A 14,217-nucleotide genomic window follows, 5' to 3' on the forward strand; every position below is an offset into this window, starting at 1 on the left:
AGTTGTTTAATTGTATTTCCCCTCTCTAAAAGACTTTTTGTACAGGTTGCAGGTCACATTATTGGTGGTAAAAGGTTTGGAACTCTTGGTCTCAATTTGCTTTCAAACAGGGGTGTGTAGACTTTTTCACTCCACGCTAGAGAGACACTTTCATCATCCACAAGGCAAATTCATTGTTCCAGTCGTCCTTCTGTAAACGTCGCAGCCCTTCGCCACCTTCCTCACCATCCTGACGAGCCAGTGCAGCGCGGAGCCGGCGGTGGAGCAGTAGCGGCGGTAGTGGCACGGCGGCGTCTGGTCGTCCGCCCACGACTCGAAGCGCTCGGCGAAGAAGGCGGCGCGCTTGGGGTTGAGTGCGCCGACGGGCTGCGGGGAGCAACAAAGAAACAACAAAGTCAAACGGAGTCAGACGAACGAAGACCGAAGCCGAGGTCCAGAGCCCTATTTTCGTGACCGCCGCAAATCCGGTGTGTTTACAACCGATTTAAAACCCTAATCCTGCTCTAAAACCCTAACGCTGTTTTAAAACCAGAATTTGAAACCCTATCCTTGGTGTCAAACACAAATGTACCAGGTTTAAAACCCAAATTTTAAATCTGAACCCTTGCTTGAAACCCTAACTTTGGGGTGAAACTGTCATTTGAAACCCTAACCTTGCCTTGAAACCCTTACCATGTCTTAATACTTTCATTTGAAATCCTATCACAGGTTTATAACCCTAATTCCCAATCATAACCCCAAATTGAAACCCCATTCCCGGTTTCATACCTTAATTCGAAACCCTAACCCTGTCTCGAAACCGAACTAGGATTTCTCTTGTTGACCGCAGGTTACACGGATCTCGATGAGGCCGCGTGTGTTTTGCGGACGAGGGTCAAGGAATGCGATTCTGGCCTTCGTCTGTCAGAGCTCATTACTGTCACGCCGCGCAAAAAGTTCCTGTGGTGACACAACTTGACTGATTGATGTCGTGGAGTGCGAGCGCAGGAAGCGGGGCAAGCGGAGGCGAGTGTCTGCTGCTAAATGTTGTACTTAATCCACGTGGATTAACCCCAACTGACCCGCTTGCACCCGACGGATCTCATGAGGTTTACTCAGGCACTCTGTTGCTGTCTGCCTCATTGAAGAGCACCACTCGAAATGCTTCTGATTACTTTACTACTTCCGATTTTTTAAACCCTCACTCGGGCTTGAAACTCAAATTTGAAAACCCTAACCCAGGCTTCAAAGCCGACTTTAAAACCTAACCTTATCTCGAAATGCTAATTTTAAATCCCAACTCGGGCTAAAACACTAACGCTGGCGACAAACGCAAATACGGTATACGCAGAACCAACATCCGCATTCCGACAATAGCCCATGTTTAGCCTTGGTTATTGTTGACATATATCATACCATATTTGTATAGATAAATAATATACAAGTATTTAACTTTAGTCAAAAGACTCCAGCCGCAAAGTAACTAAATTGGAGCAAGTTCCTACGTCTTCAACCGGATGTTATGCTAGTTATCGTGACATACACACATCTATCTATCTATCTATCTACTTTGAAACCCTAACCCTACTGTTTTCTGAATCTGAATCTTGAAACCCTACTTTGAAATCCAACTCTTAACTTGACTTTAAAACCCGAACCAAATGGTAATTGGAACCCCTAACCCGGGTTTCAAACACTTCATTGAAATTTTAATCGCATTTTAAGACCCTCAACCTGGCATGAAACCAAAACTTGAAACCGTAACCCAGGCTTGAAACTCTGACCTTGACTTCAAGCACACATTTTAAACCTTAACCATGCCTTAAAAGCTTAATTTGAAATCCTAACCATGCTTGGAAAACCCAACTTTGGCTTGAAACCTTGGCAGCAAACGTCAACATGCCTGAAAACTGTAATTAGTAACCATAACCTGAGCTTGCAACCCTAATTTGGAACACAAACCTTGACTTTAAACTGTTACTTGAATCCCTGAAATCTGGTTGGTATGGTATCATTTAAGCACCAGTACTGCTCATTCGTGCCATCTACGTTTCGGCAATTATCCACGCAATCGTCTTGTAAACATTTCACATTTAACATGACAAAAACACATCCAAATTGAAATTCTAGCTAGCAAAGAACTGCAGACAAAATCAAATGAAACCTGACACAATTTTAATCGACCTGGTCGTTCATAATTTGTCATTTTGCACTGACGTTGTTTATATATATATATATATATATTAATAGCTATATATAGATGGCCGTCTTTTGGCCTTTGGCCGCGCTTTCGCGTCCTCATGTTCTTAAGGCCGCCAAATGGCTCCCATTAAACATACGCTCAGTGGCCGATAAATTGCTTTCTCTGCCTTTCCAACCAAGCCTGCCAATACGAAAGCCTCGGAGGGACGCCGGCGGTCAATATTAATACACTCGGCATGACCCAGTCAGTCACGGTGAGGGATGACGGGGGGACGCCGGCGACGGGCTAATCGATGGCAGCTTTCTTAGCCGTGAGCTCGGTCGGACGTGGGCAAATGAAGCCGTTTCGCTCCTGCATTACATCTGGCGACGCAGCCAAAGAGATGTTTATTGAGATCCGCGTGGATTTACGAGGTGATAACAGCCCCGCATGTGCCTCGTCTCGTGCCCGGCTGGAGCGAGGCGTCTGGCGCGCCATCAAAATAACCGATTGGTGACCGATTCCATTGAGCAGTAGGTACAACTAAATGATTCTAATGTTTTTTTTTTTTAATACAGCAGTTGAGTAATGAGAGCATAGTGAAGGACAACATAACAACTCTTTGCATTTATATCCATCCATCCATTTTCTGAGCCGCTTCTCCTCACAAGAGTGCCGGAGCCTATTTGGACTGGTCATCTTGGCTTCAAACCCTATCTCCAAAGTAAAGTCTTATTTTGAAACTCATTCAAACTCTTAATTTAAAATCCTACCTAGACTTGAAAACATAATTTGAGTTTCAGTTAGTTTAATTGAAACCCTAACGAGCTTTGAAACCCCAACTTGAAACCTTAGCCCTTTTGCTGTAATCCTTCAAACTCCAAACCCCAACCCTGGTTTGCAATCCTAATTGGAAACTCTGACACCCTAACACTGGCTTGAAACTTTAAAGTTGGCTCAAACCCTAATCTCTGTCTGAAAAAAACATGTTTTGAGGCCCGACTTGAAACAGTAACTCTTGTCTGAAGACCCCAACCTTTGTTCCAAACCCTAACCTTGGCTTCAATCCCAAATCTGTAACTCCCAACTTGAAACCCTAACCCTGGTTTAGAACCCTAATGAAAAGAACGAGTATACTCCAGACAGCATTTTCCTGCCACTGCCCTCTTGACTGAAACCACAAAACGAAACCATTAAGACGATCCAATTCTTTCTTTTCCAAAACGCCTCCCAAAAAGCTCTATTGCGTAAGCATAAATCAAATAAAGAGACGTGTTCTATTTGATTGCTGTAACAGCGTGACGGGAAAGGCTTTCATTTTGCTGTCCAGGAAACTCGCACGCTTGCTCGGTCGGGCTGCAGATGTTATTTTTGTCGGGCCTTGCTGTCATATTTGGGCAACGTTCACCTGACTGATCGTCGAAGACGGCTGCGGTTGGCGGTGCTACACGCACCCGGCTCGCCGCAAACGTTAAAACAAAACAGATTAAAGCTGACAACTGATCAAACAGCAAATTCTCCAAGCGTTTTGACAAATTTCCTCGGGAACGAAGGAGGGATGACGCAAAAAGAGGAGGGATGTACTCACACCGGGCCAGGAGAACCCAGCCGGATTTGCATTGGTCATTAGTGACATGAGTCAGACTGAAGTCAGTTTAGCTAACCAACAGCTAGTCACACATTAGGTAGGACTCTTGTCGGTAATGCATTTATTTTGAAGACAATAATATAATACACAATACGGACACTGTTTGGGGCCAATTAAAAAACATCAATGTGGTTTGTGATTGGGAATGTTTCAGAACAGCTAACTAACACCAGGACAGACTTTCTTGATTTTTGCCACAGTAATTTAGGACTTGTTTCAAAAGTAACGATTAAGACTTAATTATGACTTGCACATATCGTTAGCCTAACAGCATTAGCCATTTTTAAATTACTGCCACAATTTCAATAAAAAAATACCAATGTGCTTGCTAAAAATAAATTTAAAAAAAATTCTCTCTCCATGCCTGTGTCGATTGGGCTCAGTCATCCAGGTCATGGTAATCTGCAAAGGTCGAATTGAGTCAACTGGACTCTTCTTGTTGGTTGGGTATATGGGTAACGATATGTGACCTACTCCCACCTCTGAATACAAGAGATGAAAACAACCAATTGTTTACAAGCGACACGTGAATGGCAGCTAACCAGTGTGCAGCTAGCGACAGAGGCTAACCCAGCAGATTACATCTACACTCATTCAGCCGACAAAGACACGAACTATATCGACAAGAGTGGCCTCAAAGTAAGTAAGACAACCAGAAGAGTCCAGGTGGCATCGATTTAAGGCTCTGAGAAAATGAAAGGACCTGAATGAATGAGAATATTCACAGGCTTCTCAAAGTAAATCAAACTTTACAATGGACGGGACATAAAAACATTTTCTAAAATGTCCGCAAATGGAATCATTCCGTAGCTCCAAAGTCAACACGAGTCTGGGATGACTAAACTCTTTATTGCGGCTTTCTAACTTCGACTAGGAAAATGAGGACTAAATGGAACCATGTGAAAATCAACTCAAGGGTCCGTCGGTGGCTTTGAAACAGAGCCCAAACTTGCACGGGGGTGTTCGCCAAGGAAACCTCGCTTGGCACGTCACAATCACAGTGTTGGTCCTGGGAGTGATGGCGTGTGAAGTGAACTGAGAGGCTCACACACTTTGTGTAGGAAAAAGCAAATAAACAGTCATCTTTAGCCTCCACGGAAAAGTCAAATTCAATTAAAGCTCAGCGAAGGGCCCCCTTGCAAGCCCCCGACTTGGATCAGAGTATGCAGAGTTTGAAGGAAAACCAAGTGCCAGGCAGCAGATTTTTGCAACTACAGGTTTACGACAGTAGCGGGCGCATATTTCTCTCTTCAGGGCAGGAATTGAATCACACGCAAGACATTTGGTCAAGCTCAGATCTTGTGGAGCTAAGTTATTCGAGTTTGGTGTCTTATGGCGAGTCATCAAACTTCGCCGCATTGCTCCAAAGACTACAATTCAAATGTTTCGCAATTTAGTGGTTTGTGTATGATAGAAAGTCATCAAACTTGGACCAGACAAAATGACAAAAGCTTCCATTTGTTGAACTTTAGCCATCGCCCACCTGTCTAGCATTGGAAGTTCCAATTTGGTGGCAATGGTCGACATGCCAACCAAATTCCATGTTGCTAAATGAAACTGGCTTCGGGGACGAAAAAAGGATTATTATTATTTTTTTTGAATTGGGAGGTGCTACCGAGCCAAAGTTAAACTAAACTTAAATCTCAGCAACCAAACCAACAAGTGAGATCAATCGTTTGGCTCAAGAAGTAAGCGGCTGCTATGACGAACATGCCACTAGATATATCGGAAGTGACAAACAATTTATTACAATATACACCTTCATATCTTCAGTGCTGTCATACCTAAATATCGTCATATCTAAATCACATTCATCTTAATGCAGAACAGCAAGCATGTCTTTTTTTCCCACATAGCTCAGTGATCAATACCAGACGAACGTTAGCGCATACGCATGCTAACGCCCGACCTGCTGAAACGCAAACAAACAAGAAATGATCAAACTTCAGTTACGACACGGGAAGCGCGTCCATGTGTTCCAGTTCTACAACGGAATCTATCTCACACAGGGCGCACTTTTGATTTCACAAGGAATTACGCCGCAGCGTGTTGCTATGTCAGGACACGTCCGAGTCGTTTGCGCTCGGCTTGTCGGAAGGCGGTGCAGCCGCGATCGCATGCAATCAGAGAGGCGAGCGGTCAAAATGAAGCAGATGTGCTCCACATACGACAAAGCGAGGGCAGCACGAGGCAGGGCGAAGAAAAGATCCATTAGGGGAAAGAGGAAATGCGAATAAGGGAAGGAGGGGAGTGGGTGTTGTTCACAAGATGACAAGTTCGCTTTGCAGTACGTGACGTTACATGCCGTCTCTTCTCTGATTGGCTGGGAGAAATCATATGGTTTAACTGTGTTCCATTGTGCGGTGCATTTCTGCTCAAATTGAAATGACCAAGTCATGGGACAATTGTGACAACCTGTACATGATAAAAAGTTAGTTGTTGTCTGAGCAATCAGATTCAGAAAAGTTATGAATTTTTTTCCAAGCATAACACTTTGTAGAACGCTTCTTTTCTTTCTGGGTTATTTGCAGTGGTTGTGTTTATTTCTTTTGGGGCGGGGTAGCGGTTATCATTCAAACCTGGCAAGAGGAGCGATCACACCGTGACACGTAACATTGCAAGCACGGTGTGTCACGTGGACCTTGTACGACTGAGGATTATTTCAAGTAGTTATGTTCATTTCTAATGTGCAATTAAATTACGACTGAGGATTATTTCAAGTCGTTATGTTCATTTCTACTGTGCAATTAAATTACGATTGAGGATTATTTCAAGTCGTTATGTTCATTTCTACTGTGCAATTAAATTACGATTGAGGATTATTTCAAGTCGTTATGTTCATTTCTACTGTGCAATTAAATTACGATTGAGGATTATTTCAAGTCGTTATGTTCATTTCTAATGTGCAATTAAATTACGATTGAGGATTATTTCAAGTCGTTATGTTCATTTCTACTGTGCAATTAAATTACGATTGAGGATTATTTCAAGTAGTTATGTTCATTTCTAATGTGCAATTAAATTACGATTGAGGATTATTTCAAGTCGTTATGTTCATTTCTACTGTGCAATTAAATTACGATTGAGGATTATTTCAAGTCGTTATGTTCATTTCTACTGTGCAATTAAATTACGACTGAGGATTATTTCAAGTCGTTATGTTCCTTTCTACTGTGCAATTAAGTATATGACGTACTTTGCTTTGGGTAATACGGGCCACTCACACTAGCCGAACGTACCAGACTTTCCGTGTCAAGTGGGCACCCAAAGCTCGACCAGCGAGGTGTCGCGATGCAGGCATACAAAACTCCCATCACATGACTGAACAGCGATGAGGAACATGCGCTTTCGCCTCATCTGTCAGCCACTTGTCACGGCATCAGGAAATAATCATTACACTCCAAAGGTGCATCGCTTGGTGACGACCTGCCATCCAAATATGCGGCGCCCGGGCCTCCGGGCAGCGCCTCGCACAGCCGACTGAAGAGCCAAGTGGCAGGTAATTGTCGGCGAGCAGGTGAGCAGAATATCTGACAGTGTGCAGCATTTAACTGCAGATGTTAAAACAATGCTGTCCGTCAAGCCGCACTCACTCGAGAGCGTGACAAATGAGACGTTAATGTGCTTCTGGTGTGTGGGAAAAGAACACGCACGCGCGCGCGCACAGGTGTTAGCTGCACACAGGCCACAGTCAACCATGTCATTTTGTCTAGACTGATAATGCGGATTGTGGTTATCATAATTGTATTAATTTACGGAAGAAAATCGTTGGAATGACCAGGCAAGTATTCCGGGGACATTTTGTGGAAAACTGACATTCTGATTGCTTTTATACTGCTACCTGAGTCGACAAATACGGATCCGCTACGATAAATTGACAAGCGTAATCCGGCACTTTAATGAAGTGCTGTCTCCATGAGTGAAAATACAGTCCACGCTTATAATGGATTTATGGGGCTTTGACGTTCACATTTGCTTTTTGGACAATTGGGGATCAAAGTGTTTGTCTTTCCCGCGTCGCCATGGAAACGGTTACTCCCTGCAGCATGGTGGGCAGGGCGAGCAGTGGCTCACTTGCACGAGAAAGGATGGCCCCCTCAAAACAGGCTGATTCATGATTCGGTCATACAAAGGTTACTTAACCACTATGAAACTGTTTTAAATTGTGAAAAAAATCCATCATAATAATAATATAACGCATATATGATCATACAATGTGCAATTATCTCTTACTATAGTAGCAGGAATACATTATAGACATTGTAAGAGTAAAATTATTTGTACTGTTTTTGTGGGTGAAATTACTTGTTTTTAATTCATAACGTGTTTAAAAATTAAATACATACATACATAAATATTGTTTTTCTTTTTGCAATATTTGTGTTTCTACATTCCTATAATGCTGATATTGGATTGTGAACAATAATTATTGTTATTTTCAAAAATCTATTTACTCATTGCTGTTTGGAGGACGTTGGCATTTTATGTATTCACGCTCGCTGGACCAGAACATTAGGTACACCTGGACAACTGAATGAATATCAAAACGTCGCCTTTACAGCCGTTTCGAAAAACTGACATATGGCTCTCGGGTGTACCGAATGTAGCGGCGTCTCGCGTGGGCTACGTCATCCATTACGGGGCGAGCGGCGGGGAACTCGCGGAGCGCGGAGAGCGCCGGGGCTCCAAGGACAACTGTCAGGCGCTGCCGGCCTGCGAACTCATGCTAATGATGGCAGCTCAGGCCTGTAAACAGCATGGGAGGATGTCACCGGAATACATTACAATACATAACTGTCTGCCTGGGGGCAGGATTGAGGATGCGCGCGGCTGAGGGAGGCAGGGAGGGACGGATGCGCGCACACACAAACACACACACATGCGCACAAACGTCCGGCAGGTCAGATGTCAAAGTGGACGAACGGGAATGATTGAAGCAAGAAGTCATCATTGGCTCCAATTGTAGGCAGCGGTCACAAGAAGTTTCATTTCTTCCATGACGAAGCTTGCAACTCAGTTTATTCGCACAACAACAACAAAAAATCTCATTTCCTTACTGAAATGAATCTCAATTCGATTAATCCGACACCACCATTTTGTGTTTTTAAGAGGAAAATAGAATACATTTATACTGTAAAATATACATATAGAAGCGAATGTAGGGAAATAAACTGGTTTAATGACGTGTTAAATAAGACAAAAGTTACATGCACACACACACACACACACATAGTAATACGTGTGTTAAAGGGGGCGTGGCCTAGTAGGTGACATCAGAAGCTCGGAGTCAGTCGTGCTGGCGAGTGTTCGCATCTCCTCCATGCTCCTTGCGAGTGTGTTCATTTTGTATTTGTGTGTTTGACTGTTTCGAACTAAAGTGCATTGACACACTTACACCGTAGCGTTCTTTTTTTCGGTGCATCTGAAGCTCACTGGTAATATCAAATTGCGACTTCCGACAAACACTTTGCTACTGTACTTACAGTAAGTAATTTTTCAAGTTCCTGTACGCAACTTGAATATTTTCTTTTATTTTGACCCCCCACATTCGCACGTAGATTTCGTTCTATCTTTCGACTCCTTACTTTGTCAAAATCTGGCAATGTTCCACCTTGCTTCAACTCCAACTTTTTTCTTGTAGCATTTATTTATTTATTTTTCAGTGTGTCCCTAATATTCTAGTGTGTGGCTTTGCGTGGTTCATTCCGGCCAACCATAGATAAAAAATGAATAGTGAAAAAAAACTCCCGAGGATCAACGTGCCAAAGTGAGTCAGTAAAGAGATGTGAGCACTGAGTCAGGAATGTGACTGTTTTCAGGTCAGTGAGCTGAAAACTTTGAGCGAGAGAGAGACGAGGGGGGAGGAAAACAAGTAAAACAGGCCAAAGTTTGTGCTTGAACGATCCTGTCTTTTGCCCCTTTTCGGTCACACCAACAAGAAGATAAAAAAAAAAAAGCTAAACATTCGCTCTCAGGCTCTCATGACATTCCGTGTCTGGTCCCAAAACTCACAATTCAGAAAAATCACTGTGCATGTGTGAATACTATAATAATAATCACTTTATTACACAATACAGCATTAATGCAACTTTGTGGATTAATTTTGTTCTGTTGATTTCTATCGTGCAAGGTGCCGTTTATTATGATAACTGACTGGCAAGGCGAGCTATACTATACTATATGATGATAATGCGTGATGTCCCCAGCAGCCAATCAGGGCCCAAGAGAATGAAAATGCTGCAAGACGACTTAAATGTTCATTATTTCATGTACAGTTTGACTTTTTAGTGCATTTTAGTCAATGTTTTCAGCACAGTGCATGATTCATATTAACGTCAATGGCTGTATTTCCCAAAAAAATAAATAAATACAAAAATACAAAAATATCACCATAAACCACAGATTTCTGCACTACTATATTCAGTAGTTTTATCTATTTCGTTTATCACCTGGACAGACGTGAGGCCATCAGTGCATGACAGCTTAGACTTTGCAGTTTTTGTAAGCATATCATTCATTGCTCATAAGTCGCAAATTGACATTGGGGCAGCGTTGCAAAATTTCCCCCTTGGCGGGAAGTTTTCTGGGCCTGACTGCAGTTCATCTCCAGTTTGAGAAGCTTCATGGCTGACACAATGCTCCAATGCGCAGTACAATTAACACTTTTCATGGCAACTTTCTCAAAACAGGACCTGTTCTCGATAAACCACCACTGATGAAAACATTGAACTCCTAGAGCAGGCGTTGCCGCAAAGCCAGGGAAATTCTATCCAGATGGCTGCACTGGAACTCAGCAACAACAATTTAGTGGATGCTTCGTGGAGTGATAAAGCTTTACCCGTAGTGACTGTAGGTTGCTGAGCATCATAATCTTCCGCTTGGGCCTTTGAACAACCTAAAGTCGGTACGGGGAGCTACAGAACTGGACTACATTTAAAAATATATATATATATATATATATTTTGGGTTTTTTTTAACACTGGGTGCACGTCGTACCTTGGAGAGATCTCTAAAGTTGGCGGGCAGGGTGAGGTCCAGCTCTTGTGAGTCATAGCTGGCCAGCACCCAGGGAAAGAGCGGGTACTGGTTCAGGTCGTTGTAGGTCCTGCCTGGACACAACAGAGCGGAGAGAGAGCGTTAGCGATGAAAGGCTGCCGAGAGGGTGGAAGCGAAGGGGCAGGCCACACCGCGAGGGATCGGCGCGCCGCATTCCGACAAGCCCACAAATCACCGAGCCCTGGACGAGGCGCGCTTCCCATCTCGCGGCGCGCACGCCGGCCAGCCCCACGCTGCTATACGAGAATGTTTTGCGTGCTTCCTTTACACCAGGGCACAGCGGAGAAGCGTAGCATTGGCCGGGGTCGACCCCGGCTCCGCACGTCTGGTAGTTTGATCCGCCGGCCTGCCAGATGTGAGTATACGCACCCTGTTCTGGCAGCCGCGATATGGCTTTCAGATGGCAAAACGTGTTAGGAGAAATCCGTGGGAAGATGCCGGGAACGTCTTTTCACTTGTTTGGTGGAGACACGAAACAGCTGCGAGGTCAAGAGTGAGCTGTAATCCACGAGACTCTATGTACACTTTGGTGGATGGATTTCAGAGGCCAATCATGACAGCAACTCGAAACAATGCACATTTTGTGGTTTCCAGTTGACAATACGCCACAGGGATTGTACATTGGGAGACATAGCCAGCATCGAAGTCTTGCTTCTTTCCACCTTGGTTCCGATGCCAATTTGGAAACGTCTTGAAAGAATACTCAGACATTTATGTACATTAAGACGTCAAGTAGTCCTACCTACATGAACGCGGTTGCGCAAATCCCAAGTATTTTCTTTAAACCTTCACCTAATGGCACATTCTTTGGCCTCAGATGTTTTGCTTTTAAAAAAATCGAGTCGAGTGGTACCTTGACTCAGGAGTTGAATTTGTTCCGTGACCAGGCTCGTATCTCAAAACACCGTTCCACATTGAGATGGGTGGGAATGCCATTAATCCGTTCCAGCCCCCAAAAAAGACACCAACATTTTCTTGTGACATGAATTTAAATAGGAAAAAAAGCACTCTGCGGTATTGTAACTGTATAAAAACATAGCGTGATCAAATTTGAGCAGATGAATTAACTGCTAATCCGCCATATGCGGAACATCACGTGACCAACGTGGAACACGGGATAGCTGACTTCCTGTGTCTTCTATGCTATTCTATGAACTTCCTGAAATGTTGATTTCTTTATGGCTGGTGTCGTCGGACAAAAGTGAAATACATATAAAAAATGTATTCATGCAAACATAATATGATTTGTAAACCTGAACAAAGCCCAAACGCTGTCTACTGTCATCTGTGGTGGCTCTGTGATGACATCTCGCATTTAAACAAAAAAGACGTTTTAGATCTTGAAAATTCCCACGGGTGCTTCGAAAACGGTTCCCGTTGCCGTTCGCCCGAGAGAGAAGGAAGTTCTTTTACCCGTTTTGCCGAATTCCGAAGTAGGTTGCACACATACCATAATGAGAAAATAGAATGTAAAGAATGGATCAGTTTTTGCAACTTTTCTCACATCACTTTCCAAACCGGGGGCGGAGCCTCTAGTTGAGCCCGAGTCGAAATAACCCAGTGTGAACTGCGAAGCACATGCAAGCTCCAATTACTACACAAAAAGCATGGATTGTATTTTCACTCACGGAGGCAGCGCTTCATTCCCAAGACGCCGACTGACACTTGTCAACCATGCCGCCATCTTCACCCAACAGCCAAGTACGTGCCGCTTATCAGGAGCATAACGCTAATTGGAGCTTCCGACACTGCAGCTCTGCTTAGCTTTTAGCTCTGACTTGAAACTATTTACGTGTAGTCGATTGAAAATGCCGGATCTTCACCCAGTATAGCTTCGAAGTTACTGGTGGGGAAACTCGGAGTGCAGCAAAATTTTAAACGGCTCGCTCGCAGACCTGGTCTCGGTCGTTTGATTTGACACTTTATGGGTGCGCAAACTTTCCAGAGACCCAACCATTAAAACTTCAATATTCCACATGATGTCCTCTTAAAAAAAAAGCTGAAATATGGTGATAAAATGATCCTAATGACTCAGGGGAGGAAAAAAAAGGTTATCCTTTTTTTCAAAGGTGACATTTTAAGTTTGGTGCAGTTTGGGAAGCATTATCACCGCTAAGGAAGTAGCTGCAGCATCAGCGCGTCAGCGTGGGTGTCAGGATGTTAACAATAGCCGAATAGTGGTTAATTAGAAGACCACGTCCCCTTCGCACCTCTTCCCGGCACTTCTTCACCCCCACCGCCGAACTGTCTGCCTTCCGCCGACGCCTCTTGACGTGCCTGTCAGCCCGAGTCATTACCGGGGGATTTTTTATTTTTTTTTTAATGAATTTCCTGCATGTTTTTCCCTACGTCTTGCCTTTCCGTCTAATTAGCTGACAATAATGTATCGAAGGAGCCGAGCGCGGCGGCTAAATATAAATATGCATGAACGCGGCAGCGAGACGCCGGCATGACACCTCTCAGAGCCGACGAGCGGCGCGGCCCGGATCGCCTCCCCCTGTTAGCTTCGCTTCAGATCAGAGGGGAGACTGCCGAGCCTCTCCGATTCACACTCGTACGCTCGCAACGAGCCTAATTATCCAGCCGAGTGTGCGCTTCAAACGGCTCTCAACGGCGCCGTCGACGAAGACCACTTAAGGACGAGGCGAAGAAACCGGGCCGGCGCCGAGCACTCCTCCTGCGACGTCGCCCGTGTTTATTTATCGCGGCGGCGAAGAACCTGCAGTCACCAGACTCCGATGCGTACGATGAAAATAATTGCTTTAAACGTAACGCTTTCCATTCTGATCAATTCTATCCGGAATAGGGACAACATGAGTCAGAATCAATGCGTTGGACCGAAAGCTATACGGTGACCAACACGCACGTGCACGCAAAATCATTGTTCCTTTTTTCTTTTGCGGACAATGATAAGGCCCACCGCACTCTGATCTAATTAATGACATATCTATTAATATCAATGTGGAAAGTTGGTTTGCGTCACGAGAATTTGTCACGTCGTCAACTGAACCTCAAATACTGCCGCGGGCTCTGTTTACGAGTAAATGGACGCCGTTCCCGGATTGCAATCCAAACGGTCTCACCTGCGATGGTGTTGAGGAACATGAGGTACTCAAAGTTGGAGATTTCTCTCCTCTGCCAGCGCTGCGTCATGTTAGATGACTTGAAGAGCTGCCGAGGGCTGGCCAGCGAGATCCGCCTGGAAAATAAGACATATGGGCAGACCAGGCGGTTTACAAATGCGCCACTCTGAAACCAGAGAGCGTGTATTCCCGGTGCTTCGGCGTGGGGGAAACTGGACCGCGACCAAAACTGCCGAGCGCTTGTGTCGTGTCCGGCACGGGTTTTAACG

At 44.4% G+C, this 14,217-nt stretch overlaps 1 protein-coding gene across 14 annotated transcripts in view; it reads right to left on the bottom strand.

Moving 5' to 3' along the window:
* The window catches only part of nbeab (neurobeachin b), a 202,183-nt gene that overhangs the window by 30,263 nt on the left and 157,703 nt on the right, over positions 1-14,217 (bottom strand). For all 14 annotated transcript variants that reach the window (XR_009789828.1, XM_061782795.1, XM_061782798.1 and 11 more), the window contains 3 exons: positions 13,949-14,064; positions 10,806-10,918; positions 226-366 (listed from right to left, as the gene is read on the bottom strand). Coding sequence is in view for 13 of the 14 variants with exons in the window: in XM_061782795.1 (XP_061638779.1) it covers positions 226-366; positions 10,806-10,918; positions 13,949-14,064 (370 nt within the window). In the remaining variant the exon portion in view is untranslated. The remainder of the gene's footprint in view (positions 1-225; positions 367-10,805; positions 10,919-13,948; positions 14,065-14,217) is intronic.

Source organism: Phyllopteryx taeniolatus, chromosome 8 (genome assembly GCF_024500385.1).
Source record: "Phyllopteryx taeniolatus isolate TA_2022b chromosome 8, UOR_Ptae_1.2, whole genome shotgun sequence".
In the NCBI taxonomy this organism is placed as follows: Eukaryota; Metazoa; Chordata; class Actinopteri; order Syngnathiformes; family Syngnathidae; genus Phyllopteryx; species Phyllopteryx taeniolatus.